Source organism: Anser brachyrhynchus (genome assembly GCF_964034855.1).
Source record: "Anser brachyrhynchus genome assembly, chromosome: 2".
In the NCBI taxonomy this organism is placed as follows: Eukaryota; Metazoa; Chordata; class Aves; order Anseriformes; family Anatidae; genus Anser; species Anser brachyrhynchus.
Window position 1 is genome coordinate 63738294 of NC_137695.1, and position 27333 is coordinate 63765626.

Sequence of the window (27333 nt, forward strand, 5' to 3'; positions counted from 1 at the left end):
AGGAAAAAAAAGAGTCTTTTCTGGCTTGCAAGACTAGTTCACAGCATGCTGTCTTACTGCTGGCTGCATGTCAGCCGATGTGATACAGAGCGACCGTGGCAGAGCAGCGATGGCTGCTGTTAAACAGGGATCTGACTGGCAACAGCTGCCATGTCCCTTCAGATATCACAGACAGGTCCCTATTGCTGCATTAGGGTTCATTTCTAAAACATTTTTGTTTTTAAGGGCCTATCACTCCATAGAGAGGCAGGCAAGGGCTAGGAAACTGCTGCCTCTGATTCTCTTTGGGGGACAGGAAGGTGATGGGAACACATGGTGATGTCCCCAGAAAATGAGCCAGCGCCCAGCCCTGAGGAGGAACCTGTGTTACAAGCCATACTGCTGCTGTGCCTTCTGCAGTCTGGTACTGTCAATAAAACACAACAAAACATCCCTTGCTACAATGAGGAACACTCAGTAAATTACATGAAAAGAGGAATGAAATTTCAGCAAGAGGCACTAGCTACTGGCTTCACCAAAAAGTCATGGGTCTCCACATCCACCTTAAAAGGACTGCTCTCATCAGGGTGAAGAAAGATCAGTTTGTGGCTGAAATGACATGTGGAGCATTTTAACCCATGGCAGCTTACCAGCAATCTGCTCCCCACTTCTGACAGGAAAAACATTCAGCATCTTTAAGGGAAATGACTTAAGGGAAGAGTGGTGTCAGCAGTAATAATCAAATGATGGAGGGATTTTCTTGCAGCCTTGCTAGCACAGAATTTTGTTTTAAACTCTTTGGTTGTAATGAAAGAAATATCCTGAAGTCTGCACTAGGTATATCCCTTGGGCAATGCCATCAATTCAATGAATTTCTATAAAAAGATTAACCGGGGCAGTTGTAACATGTCCGTATTCCCATGCTAGATTGCTAATTACCTCCATTTGTTTTCCATAATGGACTTCTATCTCAGTGCAGTTTTTTTTACTATGAAAATTTGTCTCACTCAAAATGATAGCAAACCTGCATTCAAATTTGTCCCTCCAAGGGCAGTGTTGTATTTTCACATTTTTATACTCCTCAGGCACACGAGGCAGTGCCCAACACACAAGCTTATGCAATAACCTCATAAATCAAGTGGCTCCCATACTCAAATGCAAAGAAGCAAGGTCTCACACTCAGTTATACCCAGAAAAATCCAAAGGGATTTTACTGACTACAAGAGAGACTTGGGTAAGAACGGGTCTTTAGAATTTTCACATCTGGTTTCAGCACCTGCCAAATTTCTCAGAAGCTGCAGCACTGTGTTCAGTGTGGTTCAGCCTCCTCGAGGAAAAACAGACTGCTTCTTGGTCTTTTTAATAATTGCTGGTTAAAAGCTGCTTTTAGAAACACTGGCAGATTCATAAAGCAAGTACGAGTTGTGCCTTGGAGGACTGGCTGTGGCCATGGTGGTGATGGGGAGGAAAGAGCTGAGGGGCTGCAGACCTGCCTGGTGTGTGCAGAACCCCACAGCCCCTTTTTCTTCCCTCTGCACCCCAGGCAAATCCACCTCTGCTCCATGCCTGCCTCCCTCTACTTTTTCTTATTACTGAAGTCTCACGGAATTTTTCTTTTAAATCATGTTTTTGGAAACTCCACCTCCTCTCAACAGCAGACGGCTACACTCTGCATCACATTAGTGCTGTTATCTTCTCTTTAGCAAGGAAACATTCTGTTTGCATAATTTTGTGAATACGCTTTTGGATCATGTTAAAAGTCCAAAATTATCACTTACTGGTATTTTTTATTTTCTATCAAAAGAGGATATATGTCATTAATTGATTTTTCTCCTGTTTTTCTGAGGAATTAAATGAACCTGTAGTCACACTCTTGCCTAGCATTGAATGCAGAGAACCACAGTACAAACGCCTCTAGGTAAAAAATAGTATTAAGAAAACAGTGGCAATGACAAACTCACACATAGTTATGAATGAAGGCTGATCACTGCTGTTTTTAGGGAAGAGGTTGGTATCCTTTGGCCTGGGAAATGAAAGAACAATAAGAGAACACTGGTACCTAAGGAGCAAGCCACCAGCTCAGTGGGGATCAGTGAGAACTTTATCAGCAAAAGGGACAGTGAGACTTAGGGTGAATTATTGGCTACATTGGTTCCTGATACCCAGCTTTTACCATTTCGGATGTCAGTGATGTACTCCAGTGACATGTCTTGAGGTGAACTTGTGATCTGCTGAGATCACATAAGTGAAATAGCTGATGTCTAAACACTAATCTGTAGCAAAAGCAATTCAAATAACATGATAGATAAGGATTTTCAAGACATAATGATAATGACTGTAATTGCGTCTGAGATGATACATGGGTGAGGAGGACTCATCCACCGGTGACTAAAGCTCTGCTGGCAATTCATGATCTGTGTCTCAGATGTAGAGCACTGGCAGATTTAGGCTGCGTGTGAAGGCTAAAGCAATGCTGTGAAGGTATGGAAAATATGAAGCCTAATTATCATGGCTATGATGAGCCATAAGAATAATGTCCAGTACATTTATTGCCTAAACCACTAATAAAAATTTGCAATGGGTTGTTGTGGTACTGTAGGAAGGAGGACACAGAAAGCAAGAAAAAGACGAATGGCACATTCAGGGCAAGAAGCGAACATGGTGCTTTTATCAGTGGAGCTCACATGTATGCTTGGTATAGGGGTAATCAGTTAGCTGGGTAGAGAGTGAATAACAGATGTGTTGGAGAAAATGATAGGGGAAAAAATTGGCCCAGTACTTGGTAGTTCAGAGGGCATGAGGTTGTTATGTGGGGCAGTGTTTCCATAATTAAAGGGAATTGAGAACTCTGACTAATTTGGTGCGCGCGCACAGATGGCTGCATCTGCTTTGGCACACAGAGGCGCGCTGTGCCCAGGGACACGTGCTCTGCCAAGTGCCCACCGCGCACTTCCCAGAGACTCAGAAACCCAGCACAAAGTGTTCCGAAATTACACCACCAGGTGTGAGGAGCTTTGGCTGACAGCACAAGGCAGCTGGGAAGTTTAAACCTTGCTTAAAAAGCCTCTGCAGTCACCTGAAAACCCCGCTCAAGGGCTCTAAAGGGAAAGAGAGTTTTGAGTTGTCTTTAAAGTACTTAAGTCTATCGCTATTACACTGGCAGCTGCTGCAGTGCAGCTGGATCAGATCTGTAGAGTGAAGGAGATGGAGCTGACATCCACACTGAGCATGCAGGGGGTTCACTTCAGCAGGGTAATTCCCCCTGTAGTCTCAGCGCTGGCTGGCAGCTGCATGGCACGTGAGGTGGAGAGCACCTTCAGGCATCATTTGTAAGTGAAAGCTCATTCACTTGCTCCATGACATGAGCCAGAGAAGTAGGGGCCACCTGCAGTTTAAAAACACACTCGGGATGCGAACTGAACAGCTGAGGTAGGCATTAGCTGGAAGTGAGATTTTGGGCAGCATCACAGCCAGCCTCCCAGAGACTGCCAGGATGCCGACCCTTCATGCACCTCCAAGATACTTCCCAAGTGAGTCAGAAAGGGATGACAAAATGCTGGTCAGAACAGAGAAGGTGAGAGGTGAGGCCTTCCCTTCTGCCTCTCTGTTCCCTAGAGAGCGTTAAGATGGGAAGGTGAAAGAGCAGACTGCTCATCCTCCTCCTCCCCAGGGGAGCTGAGCCCCCATTTACTGTCTGCTTGGCAGATGCTCAGACAGTCAAAAACTGGGGGATATCCTGAGGTGAACTTCTATTGATGTGTATTACTTTGAACTGATGAATATTTCATTACTGGAGAGAAGGAATATGAATCAATAATTCAGGAGTAAGGAGAGGGAAAGAGCTGGGTTCGAACCACTGCTAGAGAATACATTTCACTTCAAAATGCTTCCCCTTTAAAACCCTGTGGTTTCTTCAAAAGACCACCTTAATTACAGACACCTACAATCTTTTCAATAAAATCTTAAAGCCAGTAATACTCGTTAGAGAAACAGCCATCCATTGCCCCCATGACTATAATCAATGAGCAAAATTTAAGGCATGGTTTCAAAACAGGATTTCCTGCTGCCTTGAGCAGGTGTGAGAATTGCGAACATGGAAATGCTGGTTGGAGGGGCCTTCTGGAGGTCATCCTTGACCCAGCCTCCCACCAGAGGCAAGGGAAGAGAGAAGGGAGAGAAAATAGCATTGGGAAATACTGGGAGAGGAAAGAACAAACAACAATTAATTGAAAGATATTGAAATAATTGCCATAAGATAAAGCCACAAGTAGGGAAATATTGTGTTCACTTGCATCAGCAATAATATTTCTGCTCTAATTTCATTTTAAATCAAGAGTGGATGAAAAAGGAGATGAAGGATTACTGATACAGGAAAAAAATAAAATCTTAGTTTTCCAATAAAGCAAAACAGATCATTGCTTCTACAGCATTAAGTTGAGATCTCAATTTCCAGCTATAAGTGTCTAGAATTTCTGGAATTTCAAAGGGATTAAAATAGACACATTTTGACAAAACCACACCTGTTTGCATGAAAATATTGGTTCAAACAATTTACTATTTGAAAAAAAGATGTTTTGAAATTTTTGAAATGTATGATTTCCAAAAACACACATTTCAAACCAAAATGTTCTGATTAATTATAATATATAATTATATAAAACTTTACAGACAGTTCTCAAATGTGCAAAATGGTGGTATCAGAATGAAACATTTTACCTCACTGCTCTATTTTTTTTTTTTAATGTGGATTGAAGCTTTTTTTTTTCCTCACAAATTGCACAGAATATTTTCCCAGCCTGCTCCTTTCCTTTATGTTAACTTGTGCAAGAAGAGCAATGTGTTGTGTTACTGTAAGCAGCACAACACTACACTGATGCACCATCGTGTCTATGTACAGCACTCAAAACATTTATCCTGTCCTAAAGGGAAAGAGATTTTATTATTCTGCTTTTAAGTACAAGACTTAATATTGCCAATATGCTCAAGAGCAATAACAGCTTTTGCAATCCCTTTGTACAACTTGCATTGCTGTAAATGCTCATTTGTTCAATAAGTAGCAGAACAAGGACTGGAATATCTCCTCTGATCTCCTCAAACAATTAAAGGTGGCCTGAGGTGTGTTCATTTTGGTGCATGAGGACTGCAGGAGAAGTACAGACATAAGTAGGTTAACTTTAAGCTGACAGGGTGCGCTTAGTTATTAAATAATTAAGTTTGCAAATAAAATCCTTACAGAACTCCAGCTAATTTCAGCAGCATCTGGATTTCACCTTGGGTGCTTTCACAAGGTACATATTTCTTTTTGCAGTGAAATAAAAAGCGAAGTAAAACAGACATTAGGTAGTTCAATATTTGGTACAGCTGAGAACAAGCCGATACACTTAAGCACTAACTTACACCTTCCCAATATCATACTTTGTCCACTCCTCATGGAAAAGCTCAGGGGTCTTAAGAGGAGGCAGTGAACTGGAGGAGCATATATCTGGTGTGCTGCAGGATCAGGCCCTCCACATCTCTGTGGAAGGACCTGAAACATTTAGGTATACAGGGGAGTAATGCCCATGGGTGATTTCTTAAGTAGTTCCATTCACAAAAAGCAAGTTGTTATTTAAGGGTGAACTGATCTCAGTTAATTTTAGGCATCTTCAGTAGAGATGCCAGCGTAGACCAGGGTCCACATCCAGCCTAGGGCTGTTGAAGCCCTCTCAGATGGTCACTTCACATTCTTTTATAAGCAATGGAAAGAAAAAGGCACTTTTAGGGTGCAGCTCATCCAGCCTGCTTTAAATGCCAGCCATCCTGAGCCACAACCCCAGTGGCAGTGACAAGTCCTCCCCTGACCGCACCACAAACACAGCTGCAGGCTCTGACACTTACACCAGTCTCACTTTATCTATCCAAATGGACAGGCTTCAAATTAAGAAAATAATGAGACCAAAAAAGCACCAAACTTCCAGTGCTTTCTCAGGTTTTCCCAGTTCCTTGAGCATCCCCCTCAAGGCTGGGGGAGCTGCTATTTTCCAAGGATCCTCCTTGCCTCCATGACTAAACTGCACCTTGTGTGCATTTCTTTTCACATAGCTTTGGTGGCTTTCCTTTGCAGATTCATTCACGGGACTCATAAACATAATGACTGACATCATCTGGCGCTACACAGGAGATTTCATGGCTCCTGATATTGTTTGCAGAGTCATCCGCTACTTACAGGTACAGGAACCACATGCTCCCCTATACGCCCAAGCTCACATGGCTTTGTGCCCCCACAGCAATAAACCCAAACAAAATGCTGTACAGACGTTTTGATAGCATCAGAAATGCTGAATGCTAAAGGTATTCATTTAAAGTTTAAACATGATTAATTAAAACGTATTAAATCCTTTAAATTTTGTAGACCAGAAAAAGATCTGGGTGAAAATACATCCCCTTCCCTTCCCTTCCCTTCCCTTCCCTTCCCTTCCCTTCCCTTCCCTTCCCTTCCCTTCCCTTCCCTTCCCTTCCCTTCCCTTCCCTTCCCTTCCCTTCCCTTCCCTTCCCTTCCCTTCCCTTCCCTTCCCTTCCCTTCCCTTCCCTCCCCTCCCCTCCCCTCCCCTCCCCTCCCCTCCCTCTCCTTTCCTCTCCTTTTTTTCTTTCTTTTCTCCCGTAAAAGCTTTCATATATTCCTAGAATATCCCTAGACCGGTACTATAGCTGGCATTATTTTCTGCAATATATGTGTCTCATTTCTGTCTTCTATACCTTCTGCCCCAGGTGGTCCTTCTATATGCTTCAACTTATGTCCTCGTGTCACTAAGCATAGACCGGTATCATGCCATTGTCTATCCAATGAAGTTCATGCAAGGAGGTAGGAGAATTTCCATGTCTTGCTATTGCTGTGGATAGTATTGTCTAGTTTCATTTTACTAAGAAAGTTTTCAAAATTATTAACCTTGTGCCATGAATTATTTATTCCTGCTGTAGCAATATTTGGACTCTGTTACATTTCTCCAAATGGCAAAAGAGTTGTGGCTTCAATATGTATTAAGCTGCACTTAGCCCTTGGCAATTTTTTATAAGCTTTGTGTTAGCAAAGAACGAAATGACATTTTAAAAAGTACAGGGGGTTCATTATCTTCCAGCATTTTGAGCAAAGTATTATGGGCAAAAGGTAACCCTTGTACAGCTAAGCTGTCTGTAGGAGATACAACAACTATATTACCTATTCACGTGAAAAAAAAAATTTGGATAGAGAATATATGGTATTGAGAATTGATATGATAAGAGAACTTCGAAAACTATAGCAAATAAGTTTGGATATTTATTCTGTTTTGAAATTCCATCTGTTATTTTTGCAGCACTCAAATACCCCTTGTCTGCTTAGCAATACAATTTAAAGAATGTGAGTTCTTTCCTACAGAGCTTAAAGTCTGAATTTAAGAATGCTGCACTGAGTGAAAAATATTAATAGCAGGTGAGGTGGAAGGGGTACGGTTACGAGAGCCATGGTGGCTCGAAGATGCATTGCAATCAGACAGAAATATTATTTTTGTTTCCAAATAATGATGATTTTTGACAGTCTGCTCTATTCAGAGGATCAGAATAATGGTCCTCTTTGGCCTTAAAAACCTATGAATCCAACACAGCCCAGGCAGTGGTGCAGCTCTGGCAGATGCTAAGGCCTGAAAACTTCAAATACTTGAGTGAAGTTCAGCCTAATATTCCCCAGCATGCGGACTGACTTTTTCAAAGCGGGAAGGATTGATACCAAGTTTTTATATCAGTAGGTTTTTAGATGCAGTTTTGCTCTGCAGCTCCCATAGCCTTGGGCTGGGGAAGGTTCATAAACCACCTAAAACACTGGCTGCTGGCCGAGCAGGGCTAGCTACCGGACAGACCCACTGATATTTCTTCTTCAGGCACCATAGGAGAAAAGTAACATTGTTAAATTACCTCCTGGGCTTAGTAAAGATTTTTTTCAGTACTTTTTGCCAACCATTTTGATGTTGATCCATGAACTTTTGTTGTTGATGCTGCTACGGAAAATTTGATAAAGGTTAAAGAACAAATTGCATTCAATAGCTCTTTTTCTTTTTCCCTTATTGGAAGAGGTTTTTTTTCTCCATCAGACTCTTCCTACACTTGGTGGGATGCAATCCTCAGAGATCTCAAACCTCATCCTGCCCCACTACAGCGTGGGTCACTCCTCCTGTGCCCCATGGATTGCAAAAGATGTTCTTTGCACTATTACTCCAGCCAAAGTCACCTGGTCAACATGGGTCGTACAGGAGCTGAGCAAAGGGATAATAAGCCTAGGAGGATTAACAAGCATGCCTTCTTCCCCTTATCACCTTTACTGGAGCCCAAGTGGTTCAGGGTGATTTGCTAAGATCTGGCATGCCAGGAGGCAAGAGGGGACTTGATGAGCACCACGTGCCTCCAGCAGGGCTGGTACCACCAACAAATGTCTTGTCATGGAGCCAAGATCATGCAGCTACCTGCATATCTTCAATGGGAAAAAGGAGGCAGTGGTAAATTCAGAAGAATGATCTAAGGAGGCATATTTACCACAGAAACTTCCTGGAATATGTATGTATAGACACTAGCCTTTTGCACCCGGCTGTTCCTAGCAGAGGTACCATGTGTGCAGCTCTTAGCTGTCTTGCAAATGGAGAACAAAGAGAGTTACAAGAATTTGTCATTGGTAATGACACAAAGAAATGGTAAAAACAATTGTGAGTCAACTGGTGGAAAATAACACTTGTAAACGCTTGTATATTCTTTCCAAAATCAAATGCTCATCCCCCAAAATCCTTCAGTCAAGAAACAAAAGAGTTATTTATCTTTACCCTGTTTAGAAATAATGTAACCTTGAAATATCATTTCAGGGGGAAAAAAAAGTCAATCATTTTGTTTAGAAAATGTCAAAACAATTTTAAATACGTATATGTGTTTAATTACTAGCTGTGAGTTAAAAGACAGAAGCCAAATAGGTGGAAACTGTCCCTTGCACAGTTTTGGGGTGCAAATGCTCAAGTCCATTAGGTCATTGAGATCATAACAGCTCTCTCCAGACTTAAAAACTAATTTTGAAATGGCACTTTCTTGATGAAAGGATTGCAGCAGGATAGCAGTAGGGAGCAAAACTCCCCCCAGAAGGTGCTTCTCCTCCACATGGAGCTGAGAACAGACAGATGTGCATAAAAAACACTGCTGCAATATACAGATGGAAGAAGCAGAACAAAAGGGAAGGGGACATGAACAGGTCCATTAGGAGAGTCGGTACAAGAGCTTGTGACAGATTCCTCCTAATGCTGGATGTTCATCTTGACCATTCCAGCAAGGAAAACTCTCCATATAAAGAGCAATATTATGTTTAGAGGAAAATACTGACAGGGGTGAATAGAATATTATACAGAATATTATATAGAGTATTATACAGAATATTAGAAATCTGTTATTTATTTGATTCTGTCTATAACTTATTCCATCTATAACTTATATAGCCCTAGTTATAGAATTTGCTAGCATTTGGAGCATACTAGAGCATTTGCAAAAATAAAATAAAAATAATAATAAAAAACCTGCTTATGAGGCAGCTGATTAACATTAGCCCAATAAAAAAAAAAATTATCCATATGTTACCAGTAGCCTGTAAAGCCCTTTAGACTGGCAAGGTCATTTTCTACCAAATACAAAGAATGTTTTAAAAAAAGAATAAATGAACATTGCAGCTAAAGTTTTTTAAAACGTGTAGATAAAACAACGCTTTTGCCAAGCACAAATTGCCCACTTCACTTCAAATTAAGGGTGTAGCTACACAGTGCAAAAAATAAGATACATTATCCAAGAATGACCTTTCCCCCTTATAAATAGACACTTGGGCCCCATTGAGGCTTGTAGCATGTTGTTTAAGTAGCTTCCTCACCACCTAAAAGCATTTTCTGTCAGGAGATATTTTGTAAAGCTGTTAATATTCCTTTTGTTAAGTTTATTCTGTTATGCTTTGGGAAACTTTATGGTTCTCCTCTGCTTGTGCAATATTTATAGACTTAATCTAACCCTCTCACTTAGTGGATGTCACAAAAGTTCCCTTAAGCCCTGGATTAGCAAGACCGTATTTTGCTGAACGTGGGTAGCATTTAAAGATGAGCAGGATAAATGAATATTTGCAAGTGATGTTTTATAAAGCATAAAATTACTTTTTGAATGCTTCTCCCACATGCTTTTATATTGCTCTTTGAGCTTCAAGGAGAAAAGATGTTCTTCTTGATATACATAATTTAAAATGATTTTCTGTTTCACACACAACTCCAGGTATTTTGTAGACAAGAAGGACAATAAAGTATTTCAGCACCAAAGCTTCCCAAATCAAAAATTTGTCCCCATCTGTTTCTGTAGCAATATGACTCCGGGGGGCGGGGGGAATAACTGCTGTTGAGAATCACTGATACTCCACAGATCAGCCCCTCCTCTCCATACTTTTCAGTTAGAGATTTTACCAAAAGCTACATATTTGTCAAAATTAAATCTTTGGGGCTGTTTTCTCCAACATGTTGATTTTTACAAAATTCCATAGGAGCCACCGGGCATCATTTGATTTTCTATTGGTTTTCTTCATTTGGCAGTAGAGGAGGACAAGAGAAAGGTAGAAACAGTAACCCAAATCTACCAAGTATTTTGGGATCCTTGAACTTCCATTCCTCAACATGAAATCCAGCAGGATCTCTTAGTGGATGGCTATTGCAGCAAACAAAGCAGGGCTGAGCACTCAAGCACTAGCCCGCAATCCTGTTTCCCTGTTGCATGGTTAGCTGCCCACCCTTGGCGTGGTTGGGCTTGTGTCCATCAACTGGAGCTGGGTTTGGTCCCCACTATGCCATGGGGAACTGCAGGACATGCCTGGGCTCTCCAGCATCACTTCTCCTTGGGGCAGTAGAGTTGCAGCTGGGGTCAAGAGCAGATGGCTGTGCAGTTTTGTTTCCACCCTAAGTAGATGTGTTTTCTGTTTCCTGAGAGGGAATATTTTTTTGAGTCTTCTCCCTACAAGATACATCAAAATGTTAATTTTCCATTCCAAGGAGGACATTTCCCCCCTCCAGTACATCCAGTACACTCCAACCCAGGTATATTTTAAGTAGCCCTTCCTGGTCTCAACCTTACTCAGGTACCTGTAGCTCAAAGGCTCCTTCTTTTCCGTCTGTCTCCATACTGACTTCTGTTTTGCGGTGCCCAGATACGAACGTGCTTCAGGGCAGGCCTGTCGTCCCTTGCACTCGTTCATGAAGTTGCCTTGGTGGCCAAGAGGAATGTTTTACTTCTCAGGTTTCTGACTTGCTGACCCTCATCCATGCCTTTCCCATAGCGTTTCAGATTCAATGGGCCCTAAGAATATTGAAAAAAATCATAACTAAATGACTTTTTACCATGAGAAAGAGACGAACCCCCACACTCCCTTGCAGTCTTCTCAGCACCAACTGGCTTCAGACTGAAAACACCTTTCTTCACACCGTCTGCTCCTCCCCACCTTTCTCTCAGTTCTGCTTCAAAGGGACAGCCTCATTGGCAACCCCATTAACACTGTCTATTTGAATCTGTTGAACAGAAAGACAGGCGAAAGTTCTTATTGGAGTGGCCTGGAGCCTCTCTTTCCTGTTTTCGATACCGACTCTGATTATTTTTGGGAAACGGCAGCTCTCCAATGGGGAAGTGCAGTGCTGGGCTCTCTGGCCCGATGACTCCTACTGGATACCCTACATGACGGTGGTTGCTTTCCTGGTGTACTTCATTCCACTGATCATTATCAGGTAAGCCCGCTGGTGGGAGTGCATGATGAAAGCTGTCAAGCATGCAGTCGGCTTAATGCTTTATTTTCACTCATTCATTACGGTTTCATCTCCACACCTGCCTTATAGTGGCTTCGGTTTGCATCATGTAATGCACGGGTCGCTGTGCTTGCCCTGGGTGCTCTCCATGCAGTATTAATAGCTGGGAACATTCTTTCTGAACAAGGATTGAATCACTAAGTATGTCCACTTATCTCTGCAGCTTCAGGCTTGAAATATATCTTTGAAATTATCTTGAAATATCTTGAAATATATCTTTACAAATACAGTATGAATCTATTCTAGCTATTATGACAAAACATTGTGTTAATAAAAGAACAGAAACCACACAGGCTAATTAAACTGAAATTAACTTAAAGTGCTCTCAAGTTTCATAGTACTAAAAGAGTGTTTCTTCATCAGGGTCAGAAAGAAATCCCTAAACGTCTGAAGCTGTCAAACACTGCTAAAATACAAAGAAATGAAATTCTTCCCATTCTGTAATGGGAAATTTGAACAAAGGTGATCTGCAGCAGAATCTCCTTTTAAACTGAGCTCAGCCAATATCCCAAACTGTGCTTGGTTATCAGTGAATTTATTGCCTTCCTCTCAGGTACTGCCATTAGCCAACATTAAACAAAAATGATCTAGCCCTGAGGAGCTACCGGTTGGAATGAGCAGTCAAAAACTCCTGTGGAAGAGGAGCGCAGCTTTGTAACTAACAGCCTTGAAAGGCTGCTGGTGGCAGTAATTTGTGCTCTCAGTGAAGACATATTCTTCACCTCTCTTTCCCTTATGTTCTCTTTCAGTAGCAAGGTTACGATAGAATTTCTTCATGTCAATCTCTCCTTCTTAGTGGTAAAGATGACTTGCTGGGACTCCTTTTTTTCTGCATACCTTGGTGACAACTACTTGGGCTATGAGAGAGGAGCTCTGTTTGCATGTTTGTCAGACATCTCTCTTGGTCATTCTGCTTTTCCAGTGGGTCTGAGACTCCCGGCATGAGTCTCATGGAATCATCTTTGTTAGAAAAGACCTTCAAGACCACCAAGTTTCTATAAGATTCTTGTTCATTAACACTTCAGGTGGGAGCAGGGGGGATGCTGATCTTTTCTAGGTGATGACAGGAAAAGCTACATAAGCTAAATATTAAAGACCATGCCATGGTTTTAGTTCCTTTCCTGTTGAGTGATAGCTTTTAATTTTGTGAAGTTTAATCACAGAGATTAAGTTCCGCAGCTTCTAATAGAAACAGATTTATCTCTGATAGAACCAAAAGCATGGGAGCAAGGAAATTTTGGTGCTTGAATTCATCTACCTGACTTTTTAGTATGGTTTCAACATTGCTCAGTGTTGCTCCCTAAAGAGAAGGGATGACTTCTATATTTTGATTATAACACATCAGTTTGCTAAACTTCCCATTCTTGTGCAGAATGCACAGACAAAGAACAAAATCATTAAAATTTCTCCTTAAAGAAAGGGCATCATAGAATAGAGAAAAACAGCTTCTAGGTTATCCAATTGCTCTTTGTTCTTAGACAGGACCATTTCTCTTTGTATTTTTTTTTCCTGTATCTTAAAGCTTGACTAGTCTTAAATAAACCAAAAAGTATTCTTGGGAATAAGTAAAAATGTGGGTGAATCTGCAGCCTGTTATTGCCAGCAGAAAGAATAAACACAAACACACACACACAATCTAATGGTAAAAGCAATAACACCAGAAAACTTTGAGGCTGTCTATCACTTCTGGAGGAGATTTGTTTTGAAATTTTTAAACAGTTAGCAAGCAGGAAATTATACCCAGCATCTTAAGTGTTTCAGGGAAAAGGCCAGCAGCCTGACAACTTATCTATCATTCCACCGGTGTGTAAAACATCTCTTTCATGCTCAGACTTACAGATCCATACATTTTCTATGACAGACAATCCTTCTTTTATTGGAGTATAAAAGTGTTTGTTTGTTTGTTTTTCCCAAGGACAGGCAAGCTACATAGCAACATTTTTTTCTGATTTGCTGACATTACGCTCCCTCTCCTCCCTGCCAGAAATGTGTGACTTGACTTACTGTAAATCTCCAGAAGCGAGAAGGTGATGAAGACATGAGGGGAAAGGGAAAGGCAGTGAAACCAGCATTTCATAAGATTGCCCTGACAGCTGAGAGATGAACAAAACATCCTAAAATTTCTGCAGCTTTAACCTTAAGTGACTTCCACATGAGAAGCTTATGGCAGGGCAGGAACCTCAAACACTGGCCTCAGGGTCATGGGGCAGAGCCTGCTCCTGATTCAAACATGTCCCTGATTCAGTGTATACCAGCACAGGCTCTCCCACCTCCCTGCCAGCAAGAAGAAAAAATTTTTACAGGTCTTAAGTGGTGCTGGGCACTAGGAGGATGGAAGCAGGTGGGCCATGGAAGGATGCTTTATGGCCACTTATTTGTTGTCAATTATATTATTTCCTTCAGAATAGAGAGGGATGTCTAGAGCTGTAGACAAAGAGGATGACCATCAGCAGAAGCATTGTGAACAAATACCACACAGTTTAGAAAGAACTGGCTATTTTTAAAGCCATGTTTTCAAGTTTTGGCTATTCAAGCATACAAGTAAAGGTTGCAAAATCCCATCCGACACATCTTCAGGACCTCTGCTAATGCAGCCTCAAGAGACAACACCTATTTCTTTAAAATTGTTTGTCAGTCCAGAGGTTTAAAACTAATCCACCTAATATGACTGCAGCATATAAATATTCTGATGTGCAGTTTGCAGCTGAAGAGCAGCAAGAACTGCCATTATTGTCTGCAGGGACTCCATTTCTCTGCAAAATCCCTGTTCCACCACATACCTCCAGATGCTCTTTCAGACTGGTCACAAACAAGACACTGTTTCAGAGGAGTGAGCAAGAGAGAGAGGACAGGCACAATGTCCGGATGTAGTGGATGTGCATTACTCTGTTGAAAGATTAATTATACAAATGAGAGGTGTTATTTAGTCAAGAGAGGAAGGCGTTTTGTGGTTTCTGAATTTAGTGGTCTTTAGGTGAAGATGTTACAAAGAATAAGGCTGTAATGTGACAATGGAGAGATGATCCACAAATGTGCAACTGAAAAGTCAAGTAACAGTTTCTAAGAAGCAGGTTTATTCATATTAAATTCATATATAAAATGAATTCATATATGAAATATTAATTTATTGTGAATAAGGCAGCAGTCAAGTGCTTAGTGAGGAAGCAAAGCCTTAGAGTGCAGGCTGCACACCTTTTCTGCAATAACTTGATTTGCTTGCACAGCTCCTTTATTTTCTCTTCTGAAGTACTCCGACCTAACTGCACGGTGGTTGCCCAATGCAATATGGGACACTGTCTGGCAGAGTTAATTCTTAATTAGTTCTGCCACCTGCATCTGCAGAAAGCCTCACCTCCAGAGCAAAACAATTCACCCACAGCAGCAGTTTTTTGGCACTATCCATCCAAAGTGCATACAAAGGATAAAACCTTACTTTTCAGCCGCAGAAATTAATTCCACATGGATCTGATGCTCTGGCTGCACAGTTTTCTGTTGCTATAGCCCAGGTACTGTCATCTTTTAAACTTCTCTCATCATCCTCCAGCTCTCCACAAAGCTGATTTCACATGCTCCTGGCACAGTCAGTAACTCACAAGAGATGCATCGTTCATAAAACTGCGGCACAAGGGATACAATATTTAGCTGACAACCTTTATGTTCAGCCTAGAAATCCCTTCCACTGGTGAGCAAACTCCCCAGACACTATGTGAGCAAACCCTATAGAATCCAGGCCAAAATATGAACCATAAGAAAACAACAATCTGCCTTTTATTATTATTATTTTTTAATTATATATATAAAAAGGCAATCTGTGAACAAAACGACAACAGTCCTGAAAGATTTCCATACTCGAGAGGTCTGTTCTCACCACCACTTCTTCTAAACTAGAGCAATCAGTGATCAAACAGCTTGTGGTTTTGTGGGGAATTTTTAACCCAATTGTAATACAAATGAACAGGATCTGAATAATGGAAAGGGAATGAAAAGCACTAATGAGATTTTTAACCCAAGTACATGGTTATCTTTGAGAGCTGAGAACAGGGGAGAGCATTTGTTGTTTTCATATTAAAGCTCCACTCCTCTTCCTTAGTTCTGGTCAGAGAGAGGCAAATATCTTTTATCATGTTCTTCCTTATAGCGCTTGAAGATGTGGCTCTAAATAAGAGGGACGCCTCTTATTTGGGCTACTCTACCACTTTTTTTTTTTTTGTTAATTTATTATTTTCTGCAGTTAATATTGTCTACCTTCCAAAAAAACAGACTGCTTAGAAAAATAAATTAGGCCACCTGCCTAATTTGTTCTCACCTATTCACGGACAAGTCTCATCAGTGACAACCAACACCATTTCTCCTGCACCATGAAATGCCAAGCATATCTCAGAATGGTACCTGTGATACTCGAATACCTCTGGGCCACTGCTAAACATGCATCACATCAAGATTACAGATTTTCTTCCTGCAAGGGTTTGCACCTGGCCTATCTGGTTCTGTGATGGGGAGACAGGAAAGTTACTGGGCTTCCGTTCTACATCATTACTCTCTGATCTGTGCCAAAACATAATCGTGTTTTGTCACTTGGATATTCAGAAAGTCAGAGTCTATAAGGGATTTTTCTTTTTAGCTTTTTTTTTCATGAAAGTCAAATATGTTTTATGTATTTTAACCTGATAAATGCAATATCTCGACATTCATCTAATATAAGTCCAAATTCAAGTTACAAAAAAAATGCAGAAGTTCCTCTTAAAGTACAGAGGAAAAAAAATGTCCATCTGCTGTTTAAAATCAAAACTCCAAAGAGAACATGTGTTTTGGAGCAGAAGAAAAATAGTCAGAAAGGAAAAAAAAAATCAGCTGAAAGGAAAAATATGGAACTAAAATTAAGGCATAACAATGAAAAGATGAGTAGATGAAATGAAAAGTATTTATCTGAATTAAATCAAATCAAATAAAAATTATATTAATAAAAATTTCAAAGGTCTTATTTTGAGCTTGATTCGATGAGCACAATCATTTTGCCTGCAATTTCCATTTCAAAACAAAAAAGTCTAGATCTTACACATATGTTCTAATATTTGCCTGTCTATTCACTTACCCATTACGTATGCCTACAATGGTTTGTCTGGATGAAGTTACATAGGCTTTTTGTCTTTGGATAAATAGTGCTGTAAATTAGCTACAATAAAACACAATGCAGCTGCATCCCTTTGAACAATTAAAGTATGATGAACAATAGACAATGCTGGATGATAAATACAAGCAATTAACAAGGAGCTTCAGTGTACTTTTTGCCATTGTAATGGTTCACTTTAATAGGAAATACTGAGCCTGGATGGGATGCTATGACGATGTAATCAAATATTAAAAAAAAAAAAAAAAAATTTAAAGAGTGGATAGATCTATGATTCTTACGATTGTTAATATCAATATGTAGGTTTACCAGAGGACATTTTATTTTCCAAAACAGAAGTGAGCTAGGAAATGCCTTAAGTTAGTTATTCATATGGACAAAGACTGCCAAAATTACCAATGGGGTCAAATTAACCAACACCATTAACTAATAACATGCAAAGGTGAACATGCATCTCAGTCCTTCAGAATTTGGATCAATCTAAATTGCTTTTGGAGGTGCAATGCATTTAATTTGCTGAGTTATATCATATTCTTATATTTTTCTGCCACCTCTACACATATGCTTCTTATCAGGGCTAGAAAAATCATTGCATTTTCATATGAACAGCATGCCCCTTCTGTCCTATGGTCTTCATAGCCTGAGTGACTCCTTCTCAAAATGGTTTGGTTTCTTTTTCCATCCAGATGTGACTACTACATCTGATCTCTTTCTTCCCTTTCATTAGTCCCTTACTTGCAAATAATAGGCCACAACAACTCAATAATAAAATAATAAACAATATAATATTTCAGTATCACAGTATGCATTATGACTACAACACATTTATATAGCACCCAAGAATCCCCAGTTAGAGTTGGAAGACTAAGCACTTACAGACACAAAAATATTTGACATCTGGATCTCCCGTTCATCTGAATACCATCTCTCATCTGTACCTCTCTTTTTTCATCTGCCACTTCATTTACCATCAAGTGGGAATTTGTTCCCACCCTTTAAGATGTCACTGACCATCTCTTCCTCCTGCAACCACCTTGTACAGAAAGAAAGAAGCTACAAGTCCATTCTGGGAAAACAAAACAAAACTGCTTTTCTCTTGTAAGAAAAATACAACTTCTGTTCTGTAAGTGCTCTTTTGTTTTGTTGTAGTTTGGGGGTGGGTTTTTTGTTGTTGTGGTTGGTTTTTTGGCTTTGAAACACACACACACACACAGAGATGCCTCTTACGATCATAAGTTTTGTGTGACATATTTCTGGAAAGTCTGGAAAATAGAGATTAGGCAGTAATACCATCTGGAATCCCAGAGAGATGAAGGCTTAACTGTGGTCACTAGGAAGCATACCTAACCTGCTAAGTGACTCCTCTTCCCTGACACCCACCCTGAGCACTGCTGTGCCACCTCTGGTCTCCTTCTAGTAAAGCAGACTCCCATAGATCCAGCTATAGAGAAAAGAAAGATGAACAGAGGCAAAAATACCAATACAAATCCACTATGTTGACAGCACTGTAGGAGTCACCAGATTAAACAAGGAATTAATGTTTCCCCCGTACTTCTAAAAAAATAAGGATTCAAATGAAACAGTATGTAATCTTACATATGAAATATCAAGTGTATTCTAGGACCTGGCACTACGTTGCTTGACCAGTGTGTGAAAAATCAAGTTGGTACAACTGCACCTTGTGAAAGGGCTGCTCTTACCAGACTGCAGCCAAGAGGGCAGGATTTCTAGGGTAGGAGGGAAAGCAAGTGGAGAGCCTGCTTTCCTAATTCAATCCTTGTGGTACCTGGCTGGCAGGACAGAGTCTGAATATTTCGAGTACAGAGTTGGGCTGCTTTGTCCTGGTACTTGGGCAATTCTGAATGTGTCCTGCTGGACACACAGAGATCTTTGTCAGAGGGGATATTGTTCTGACTGCAAATAAAAAGGTCAGGCTAGAGATAGCAGGCTGGAGATAAAATAGAAGCAGGTCTTGCAGGAGCTGGCTGAAGTTTTCTCAAGATAAAAACAATTATCATCATAATAGATTCTGATTCATTGGAACAATCAAAGGAGAAATGATACATGAATTTTCAACCATTGTCAGTGCAAAGTACACAGAAACTTTCAAGTGTGCTGGCTGATAAACAAACAGGCTCTTGAAAAGCCAGGAGATAAAAGGAAAATATTCAAGTCAGCTGGGAGCCATGCTGGACCTTTGAAGGGATTAAGGGAGGCAAGATGGTGTCTGTGGCAGATGCATGAAAAATCCTTGCTGGGTGAGTACAACACTGCTCTGCTGCACAGCCCAGTCTGCACGTTGAATTTCCATCTCTCACATCCTGAGCCTGGGAACCAGATATCCCAAACCTGCACAGAAAGGAAACCCCCAGGATGCACAAATACTGCTTTTGCAAGCGTGGCTAAGAATTGAGGTTGCTATAGGAAAGGCTCATATATCAGTCTGAAAGCTCTAGTAAAAATAATGTCTCTTCTGACAACAAAAATAAGCTGTATGACAGTAAGAAATTTTTTTTTCATCTCTATAAAACACCTTGCAATAATTTCTAGAGCTGTACCTTTTTCACAGGCTCAGTGCTAAGGTCTACAGCAATTAATGGTCAGGCTGCCCAAGGTTACCCCAAAACACTGTGGATTACTGGCAAATGGCACACGATGACTTCTGTTGTGATGCTTGGTTTTTATGTCAGGAAAATACGGCAACCCAAGTGCATTAGCTGAAATATTTTAAAATTATTTTCATCTTCCTTAGCAGACTAAAGAGGAAGTCACCAGTCAAAGGCATGCTCTTGCTCAGTGATTTTAGCTGCACATTATCCAAACTTTCAGGTAAAAAGGCACACAGAGCAAGGCCTAATATTTCTTTTTAACTGCTTCAGAGGTAATATCCTCATCCAGGGCGTGGGTTCAAATAGCTCATGAGCTGAGAGGAACTATTTTTATCTGTTCTATGTTAAAGGAATAGAATCCCACAGTTACCACCTAGGCAGAGACCATAGCAATCCATGGTTGTTGTGGACTGGAGCACTGTCCATCCTTCCCATCAAAATTATATGCATATTCCCCTCTAAATATGCAAACTGTAGTGGATCTGGTTTTGAATCACCTAAATCTTCCCATATACCTGACATTTCTGTGCTCCTCAATTTCAGTCCCAGGACCTCAAGAGGTGAGAGTTAGCACCATGGTACTTAACATTCTCATGGATTGTGCCCCATTCCCTTCCCCAGGGTACCATACTATTCATCATCTTCATATTCCCAAAATAACACCAGATCAGAGCTGGGTACACATCCAAAACAGGTCCCTCCTCTTGCTTCCACCATTTCAGGGTGAGTTCCCTCCTTGCAGCTCCCATGTAAAGCACTCACGAGCACTTCCCAGTGCAGGACAAGGTGCCTCCTGCCTGGTGCAGGTAACCAGACATGTTTGGCCTCAGACAGCTCAAAATCCCCAAAGAACTCTTGTCTGAGAGATCTTGGCCAAGCCATGCCATTGCTTTGAACCTCAGACTTGACACCTGCAAAGCCTGGACAATGATAACAATCTCCATTGTGAAAACTCTTCAGGTCTGCTTCTGAGAAGTACTTTGGGACAGTCATATTTAATTTACTATTGTTGTTGTCATTACTATTATTATAATTCTTATGAAGTTCTGTCATCTTCGTGAGCTCCTTACACATCGATAAGTATATTGACAGAGCATGAATGACCAAGATGTCAGTTAAGTTTACTGTGCTTCATAATATCAATGACTCTTTCCCTTCTGTAGCATCATATACTCAATCGTGATTCGAACCATCTGGATGAAGAGCAAAGCTCAGTCTGTCATTATATCCAGCTGCCCTGGTGAGTGTCAGCACACAGGTGTCTCCAGACGCATGATTTGAATCTGGCCAGTCCTATCAAATCTGGGAATGCCCACACATGTGGTGTTGAGCTGGGACCCCATCACTGCGGTGGGAATTGGTTATAGAAACTGCTGATTCATAACTCTTTTCCACACTTTTTCCCTTGACACTAAATCTGCTTTCAAGAAATTATAGAAAACATCTGCAAGGAGAGAAATAAAAGGTAAAAATCGTTATTCTAGAACTCAGAATCCTAGATCTGAGAACTTTGCTCATTTCTAAAATGACTTATTTTATAGCAGACACTTAGATAAAACTTTTGCAGTGTTTTCACATGCCTTTGCAAGTTTGGATTTTGGTCAAGACCAAGGAGTCTGACCACAAATCGTTACAAGAACCTCACTTGCCAGAGGACGTTCCTGTTAGTTATGAAGTATGTTCATTTACACTAATCCTTTTTACAACACAACTCAAAGACTGCAGTGCACACAAGTAGTTAGTGCAGCTAAGTGGGGAGTGGTGACACATCAGACCATGGTGACCAAGCTGCCAATACTTGCCTGAAGTAGGATCATGGCTGTTTTAGGAGGAAATGTCCAAACGTGTTGCTGTGCCTACTCAGATATCCTTTCATCATAACCTGACATCTGTTAACTATAATCTTGAAAAGATTTATTCCTCCATTGAAATGCTTGAACAGGACCCATTTCTAATTATCTTGCCTTCGTGACACAATAAGTATCAACTAGCCTTGAAAAAAAAAATGTCATTCTCCTCACCCAAGAGGTATATTTTGCTCTGGAAGTCAAGTAATTTCCAGAAGTATTAAGTATGGACAATTTTCAAGCTTCTCTATTGGATGTTTCACTGATAACATGTTTCACTGATAACAAGCCCACATTAATTTTATTTACACTTTTTGCTTGCAAATTACAAAGCCTGGATATGCTGTTTTTGTAAGAGGTGCCAAAAGTCATGTACACAGACTTATTTCCAGTGACATTCATTAAAATTTCAGTTCTCAGCTCGGACTACTGGAGCTGAGATATGTTTTGACAAAAAATAACCTTCTTAAGTATTCACTATGGTGAACCTCATTATTCTCATCCAGCAACATGAGCAGCAAATTGACATTAATAATGAAATCAAGCATATTATTAAAATCATGCTGGTACTGCTATTTAAATACAGCACTTGATTCTCATAGACATTAGTGTGGCTTCAGAGGAAATTAGATCAACCAGCCTTGGTGTAAGACTGAATAGAATTTGTTTCTCAATTCAAGGCACATTTCATTTCTGAAAAGCTAACCTAACAGCATTTCATATTTCATTACTGAGTCAACATGAAGAGTAAAATGCATGACCGATTATCTAAGGCATCAAAAAGACTAAGAGGTCAAGGGAATGGAGTATGTAGCTTTCAAAATCCATCTAATTGAAATGCAGTTAAAAAGTGAACAGGTAGTCTGTTTTGACAGGTTCTCTCTCATGTTTTCTTAACTGCAGTTGCCAGTTCCTTTCAGAAAACCTCTCTTATGACACCACTTTAGCTGCATTTTTGCATCTGTGATGGCCAATGGTTTTTGTTAGATTGATACTGTTGGGCATGTCATCAGTGTTTCTCCTGACCATGTGCCCAAGTGTTGAGGACCAGGGATATGCAGCTGCCACAATACTTCAAGAGATCTCCTTTGCTTACATTTCCACTTTTGATTTTGGAGGGCTCAGGTTTTGAGTGTCCAACTTAAGCAGACTTGCAAGCATCTGAATTTCAGGAAATACTGAGCCCCTGCTTCCTTACACTGGGGAAGGACATGCTGCATATCACTGTCCTGACTGTGAAAGTGCATGCTGACACATCCATGCACCAACCTTGCTCTTTCACTAACTGAACTATTCTCTTCCCAGATGGGAAAACCTCCTCTGCTGGCTACACCAGTCGTGGGTTCATATCCAGAGCAAAAGTGAAAGCCATCAAGTACAGCATTGTAATTATTCTTGGTAAGTAAAAACATAAGAGTAAAAGCCTCACAGCTGGCAGCTGGGAAGGAGGGAGGATGATGTTCGAGTTAGGAAGCTGGTTTTCCTTAGATCCCTCTATCACCAGCAAACAAAGTGCATTAAGTGGTTCAAAGAAGGAGCTTTACTTAAACCCCTGACTTGCCTTCTGACCGTGTCCCCTGCTCTCCTCTGACTGATAGGATCCTATTTTAGGCACTTGACATACACCTCAGGTGCAGTGATCTCACAGCCTCTCATGCATGCAATGAAAGTAAAGGAGGGACATTGCCTAAAAAGAGCAAAGGAAGATGTCACCTCCTTCTAATCCAGTGTGCTAAGAGACCTGACAGCTGAGTTGTCTTCTAGATTTAGAGAATATAGCCTGCATAAGCTGCTGGGGCAGGGCAGGGAAAGGAAGGAGAGGCAAGAGATGCAGAGCAATTGAATTTGATGTCAGAAGCATGTTCCCTGTCGAGGTGGGAAGACGAGCTCTCCTTGCCCAACCAGGCCGTGTATGACTCAGTGCAGGTGTCCTCCGTCTCCCAGGGAGATGACATTATCCTGATGGAATTATGAGGCTGACATTTTATCTTGATAAATAAAGACAGCGTCACACAGGGCTTGTGATTAGCTGCCAGAGACGGGCAGGGAGGCGGCAGAAGCTATTTACTCCCCAGGGCTGACAACCTTCAGCTACCACTGCAAGAAAGATCATTTCTCTTTCCAACCCTAGGAAAAATTCAGATTGATTGATACCACGATAATAGCTACTACTGGAGGTGCTTAGTTCACCGGTTAGCAGTAGTGTCCTTAGACATGAGAGATGCCAGTGTGATTCATGCCTTTCAGAAGACCAAGAGCACCTTTTCTGTGTGACAGTTAGAGAGAGCTTTTGTCAGAACTGGCTGCTATTGCAATGCCATCAGATGTCAAGAGCTCACCGGGGTGCTCAATATTTCAAAGGACCTTGATAACATCAGGCACACAGCATCTCTCAATGTGCAAGCAGATTAAGACACCTAACAATCAGGACTTTCTCTGAAGCCACCTAAAGTTCTTCACAGTCAGTGCTATGATCCACATGTTGACACTGTGCTTTGTTGTTCTGCTGGTACCTGTGCATGGACACCATTAGTTTGGTTACCCTAGAAAACAGGAGTGCTCACCTCTTCCTCGCACACTCACCAAGCACCCAGCTATACGCCAACTAAGAGATGCTGCTTAATATAACAAGAAAGGAAGCACGACTTCTGCTTCTGCTGACTCATTTGCATCAGGGAGAGCACATATGTTTGATCTCACAGAAAACTGCACATTTGCAACCCAGGTGCCTACAATTTGAGTGACCTGTCTGTCCCATCATTTTCAATAACCTTTGTGACAGGATTTGACAGAAATTTATGAGAAACAGATTCATTCCCTATGCCTGCAAATAAAGATAAACCCATGGCCACTTCACTTCAAGCCCCTCCAAACAAAAGCTACGAATGATGCAGCCTTCTCTTAGCTTCCTCAGATATGCCTCTCAAATAGCAGTACAAGAATCACGAAAATCTTCCTGCATGCCCCACCTACACAGCACCTCCAACCAGCATGCAAAATGACATGTTGGCCTACTATAATTTGGTGTGAATGTGCCAGGCCTTGCTGCTGGGTGTTTAAGAGCCTTTTCTTAACAGGTGGCTGTGACAGGCAGTGCTGTCACAAAGCGGCACTTTGGTGCTGTGTGCTTCTAGACTCGGTGCTCACTCACGGGACCATTAAAAGGGCACTTCTCTATAAGTGATGATGCTTTAACTGTCTACCTATTTACCCTTTATGTGTTGTGCAGTGTTCAGAGTGCCTCGATATGTCTAGAGGGAGCACTCTAAACACTTAAAGGAGCACACATAATCTTTTTTTTATGGGCATTAAAATAAAGATAAAGACAAATAGAAACACAATCTAATAACTATTCTCTTAAATAAGACCCCAAATAGGGAGAGATATTTCTTGCATGAAAAATATTTGTGTTATGACAGTCTCTCTATGTGTGTCTGTGATTAACTCCCTAAATTGTTATACTGTCTGATGTCAAGCTCTTCCTCTGTCTCTGTTGCAGCATTTGTTCTCTGTTGGAGCCCTTACTTTCTGTTTGATATCCTGGACAACTTCAACATCCTCCCTGAGACCAAAGAGCGCTTCTTTGCCTCCGTGATTATTCAGAACCTGCCAGCCTTGAACAGTGCAATCAACCCCCTCATCTACTGCGTGTTCAGCAATCGCCTCTGCCCGCCCTTCGAGTACTGCTCCTTTACTCTCACCCTAACTATCCCTTAGGAAGGGAGGGAACACATAAACACAGTTGCTAAACTCTCCACCTGTTCTCTCCTGTTTTAATCCTGACCGTTCCTTATTTTCCTTAGGGAAAGAAGAACACGAAGGCTGGAGGGAACCTTTCGTGACCGAAGTGATGGAGGGCAGGAGATGCAGGTCCTGTCCAAACCAGAATACATCTAGTGCAAATTATGCCCCACATAGCCACACCAGGACCAGTACCGAGGAGGGTGGAGATTTTCCCTGAGCACAGAAGGACACCATGCACAAGCCAACTGGACAGAGCCTGTGCCTTGTTGTTGTTGAACAGCATGAGTGTTTGGACTAGCGCTGCATCTTCAGCCATTGCATGCCGCCAGGACCAAGCTCGCTGTGTGGGGTTTGCATGCCACTTTCATGATGGCTCATTTTGACCATCTGTTTTCAAGCAAGCTGTAATGTATATGCACTCCAAACGCAAAAAAATAAAAAAAAAATAAAAAAAATTAAACAGTGTCTAGTCAGTCTTCTCTCTATTCTTCAAGAGGGTCTTAAAGCCATCTATTGTACCATGTAACTCACAGAACTAGTAAAAAGTATTTACAAATAATTATGGGAGGAGACCATTCTTAAAATAAAGGCACAGGCACTTTCCCAATGATAACACACCAGTGTTGATCTATGTAATTACATCTTGGCTTCACATGCAACCACAACTTACAATCTCTTTTCCAGAGAGGAAGGGACTGCAGGGCTGGGTGGCTGTCCCCTGCCTCTCCTGGCTGTGCTTCTCAGCTCAAGCTGGTCCTCCCATCCACATAGCTCATGTTTCCCTTCCCTTTTTAAGCAGTCTTTTGGGGATACTACGCTTATACTACCTAAAGAGAGCTGCCATACAGGGCACTCCAGCTGTACAGATCAATCTTGCCACCACACAGCAGCATTTCTCAGTCTCATGCCCTACATACATTATTCATGCCACTTAAATCATGGAGGGAACCATGTATGCTGTTAGGGAACTTTAGAGGTGGAGAAAGGCCTGGGTGAAATTTTAAAACTCATATGACATTCAGGAGAAGTTGTGTTGATGATCCAGCCTTGCGTATTCCTTGTAGGGTCCACAGAGCACCAGCCGCCAGGCAGAGCTTTGCTGTAAAACGCCCCTAGCTATTGGGACATCACAGAATCACAGAATTGTAGGGGTTGGAAGGGACATCCCCTTCCCCAAGCCCCTGGGTTTGAAGACAAATGGTCTCAAATGGGTTTAGCAGCTGGGTGAAAGCTATTGATTTCAACACTCATTTTACTATAAGGCAGCTTGAAGTGTTTGCATAATAATGCACTTTAACCAGCTGCATGGCATGGTTTTACTCCTCTCTGTGCAAAATTAGCAATCTTACTCAAGTGGAATCTATTTAAACAGCTTTTTTTTTTTTTTAAATGACTCTTTACACTGGGTTTGTTCACTGCAAAACAAGAACTGAATAAAATTGATTTAATTACCTATGTTACAAAAATCTTTTTTCCTAAGTAAGAGATATATAGAATCATAGGACTTTACATTGTCAAGAAAATAAGTAAGGTTTCTCCTTTTATTATGATGAAGTTCTGTTACATCTCAATTTCAGTACCAGCTTAATTAAAACCACGAATCCCCACCACCCTTTACTGCAGCTACCTTGCATAGATTGTATGTAAGAACTAGACAACATTTATTTTGTGGGCCTCTCATAACATTCCCAAAAATGGACTGGTTGGTTTAAGCTTCATAATGATATGGGCTTTTCTTTGTTTTTTATTTTTCCATTTGATACAAATACACTGGTTGCCTATTTTTGGACATTTAGCGGAGTTCATAGACTTGATAGGAGCCTTTTCTTCTCCAGGCTGAACAACTGCAACTCCCTCAGCCTGTCTTCGTAGGAGAGGTGCTCCAGCCCCTTGATCATCTTTGCCTCCCTCCTCTGGACTTGTTCTAATACTTCGATGTCCTTGTGCTGCGGGCCCCAGGGCCGAACACAGCATTCCAGGCGGAGCCTCACTAGAGCAGAGCAGAGGAGGACAATCACCTCCCTCCACCTGCTGGCCACAATTCTTTTAATGCAGTCCAGGATATTGTTGGCTGTCTGGATTGCAAGCACATGTTGCAGGCTCATATCAGGCTTCTCTTATCAATACAGTTAGGTTCTTCTCCTCAGGGCTGCTCTTAACCCATACTC

At 41.2% G+C, this 27333-nt stretch overlaps 2 protein-coding genes and 1 long non-coding RNA gene across 4 annotated transcripts in view; 2 read left to right on the forward strand and 1 right to left on the reverse strand.

Annotated features, from left to right (window-relative positions):
* The window catches only part of SEPTIN7 (septin 7), a 594594-nt gene that overhangs the window by 93633 nt on the left and 473628 nt on the right, over positions 1–27333 (forward strand). The gene's annotated exons all lie outside the window — the stretch shown is intronic.
* On the forward strand, positions 7–25632 carry NPSR1 (neuropeptide S receptor 1). Its single transcript, XM_080578601.1, has 8 exons — positions 7–1213; positions 6083–6186; positions 6727–6820; positions 11558–11759; positions 20738–20814; positions 22727–22819; positions 24921–25101; positions 25225–25632. Exons 1-8 carry the CDS (start codon positions 1135–1137, stop codon positions 25316–25318), a joined length of 924 nt encoding a protein of 307 aa, XP_080434727.1. The 5' UTR covers positions 7–1134; the 3' UTR covers positions 25319–25632.
* The window catches only part of LOC308189023, a 35674-nt gene continuing 15908 nt past the window's right edge, over positions 7568–27333 (reverse strand). The window contains exons 4-5 of the long non-coding RNA XR_013945948.1: positions 11124–11337; positions 7568–10995 (exon numbers count right to left, since the gene is read on the reverse strand). This is a non-coding gene — a long non-coding RNA (uncharacterized lncRNA). The remainder of the gene's footprint in view (positions 10996–11123; positions 11338–27333) is intronic.

Bases quoted from the DNA above. Each gene is read 5' to 3' on its own strand.
- NPSR1 (XM_080578601.1), top strand. From the start codon at position 1,135: ATGCAAAGAAGCAAGGTCTCACACTCAGTTATACCCAGAAAAATCCAA. The intron at 6,187-6,726 runs GTACAGGAACCA...CTTCTGCCCCAG, and splicing joins GAGTCATCCGCTACTTACAG to GTGGTCCTTCTATATGCTTC. The intron at 22,820-24,920 runs GTAAGTAAAAAC...TCTCTGTTGCAG, and splicing joins CAGCATTGTAATTATTCTTG to CATTTGTTCTCTGTTGGAGC.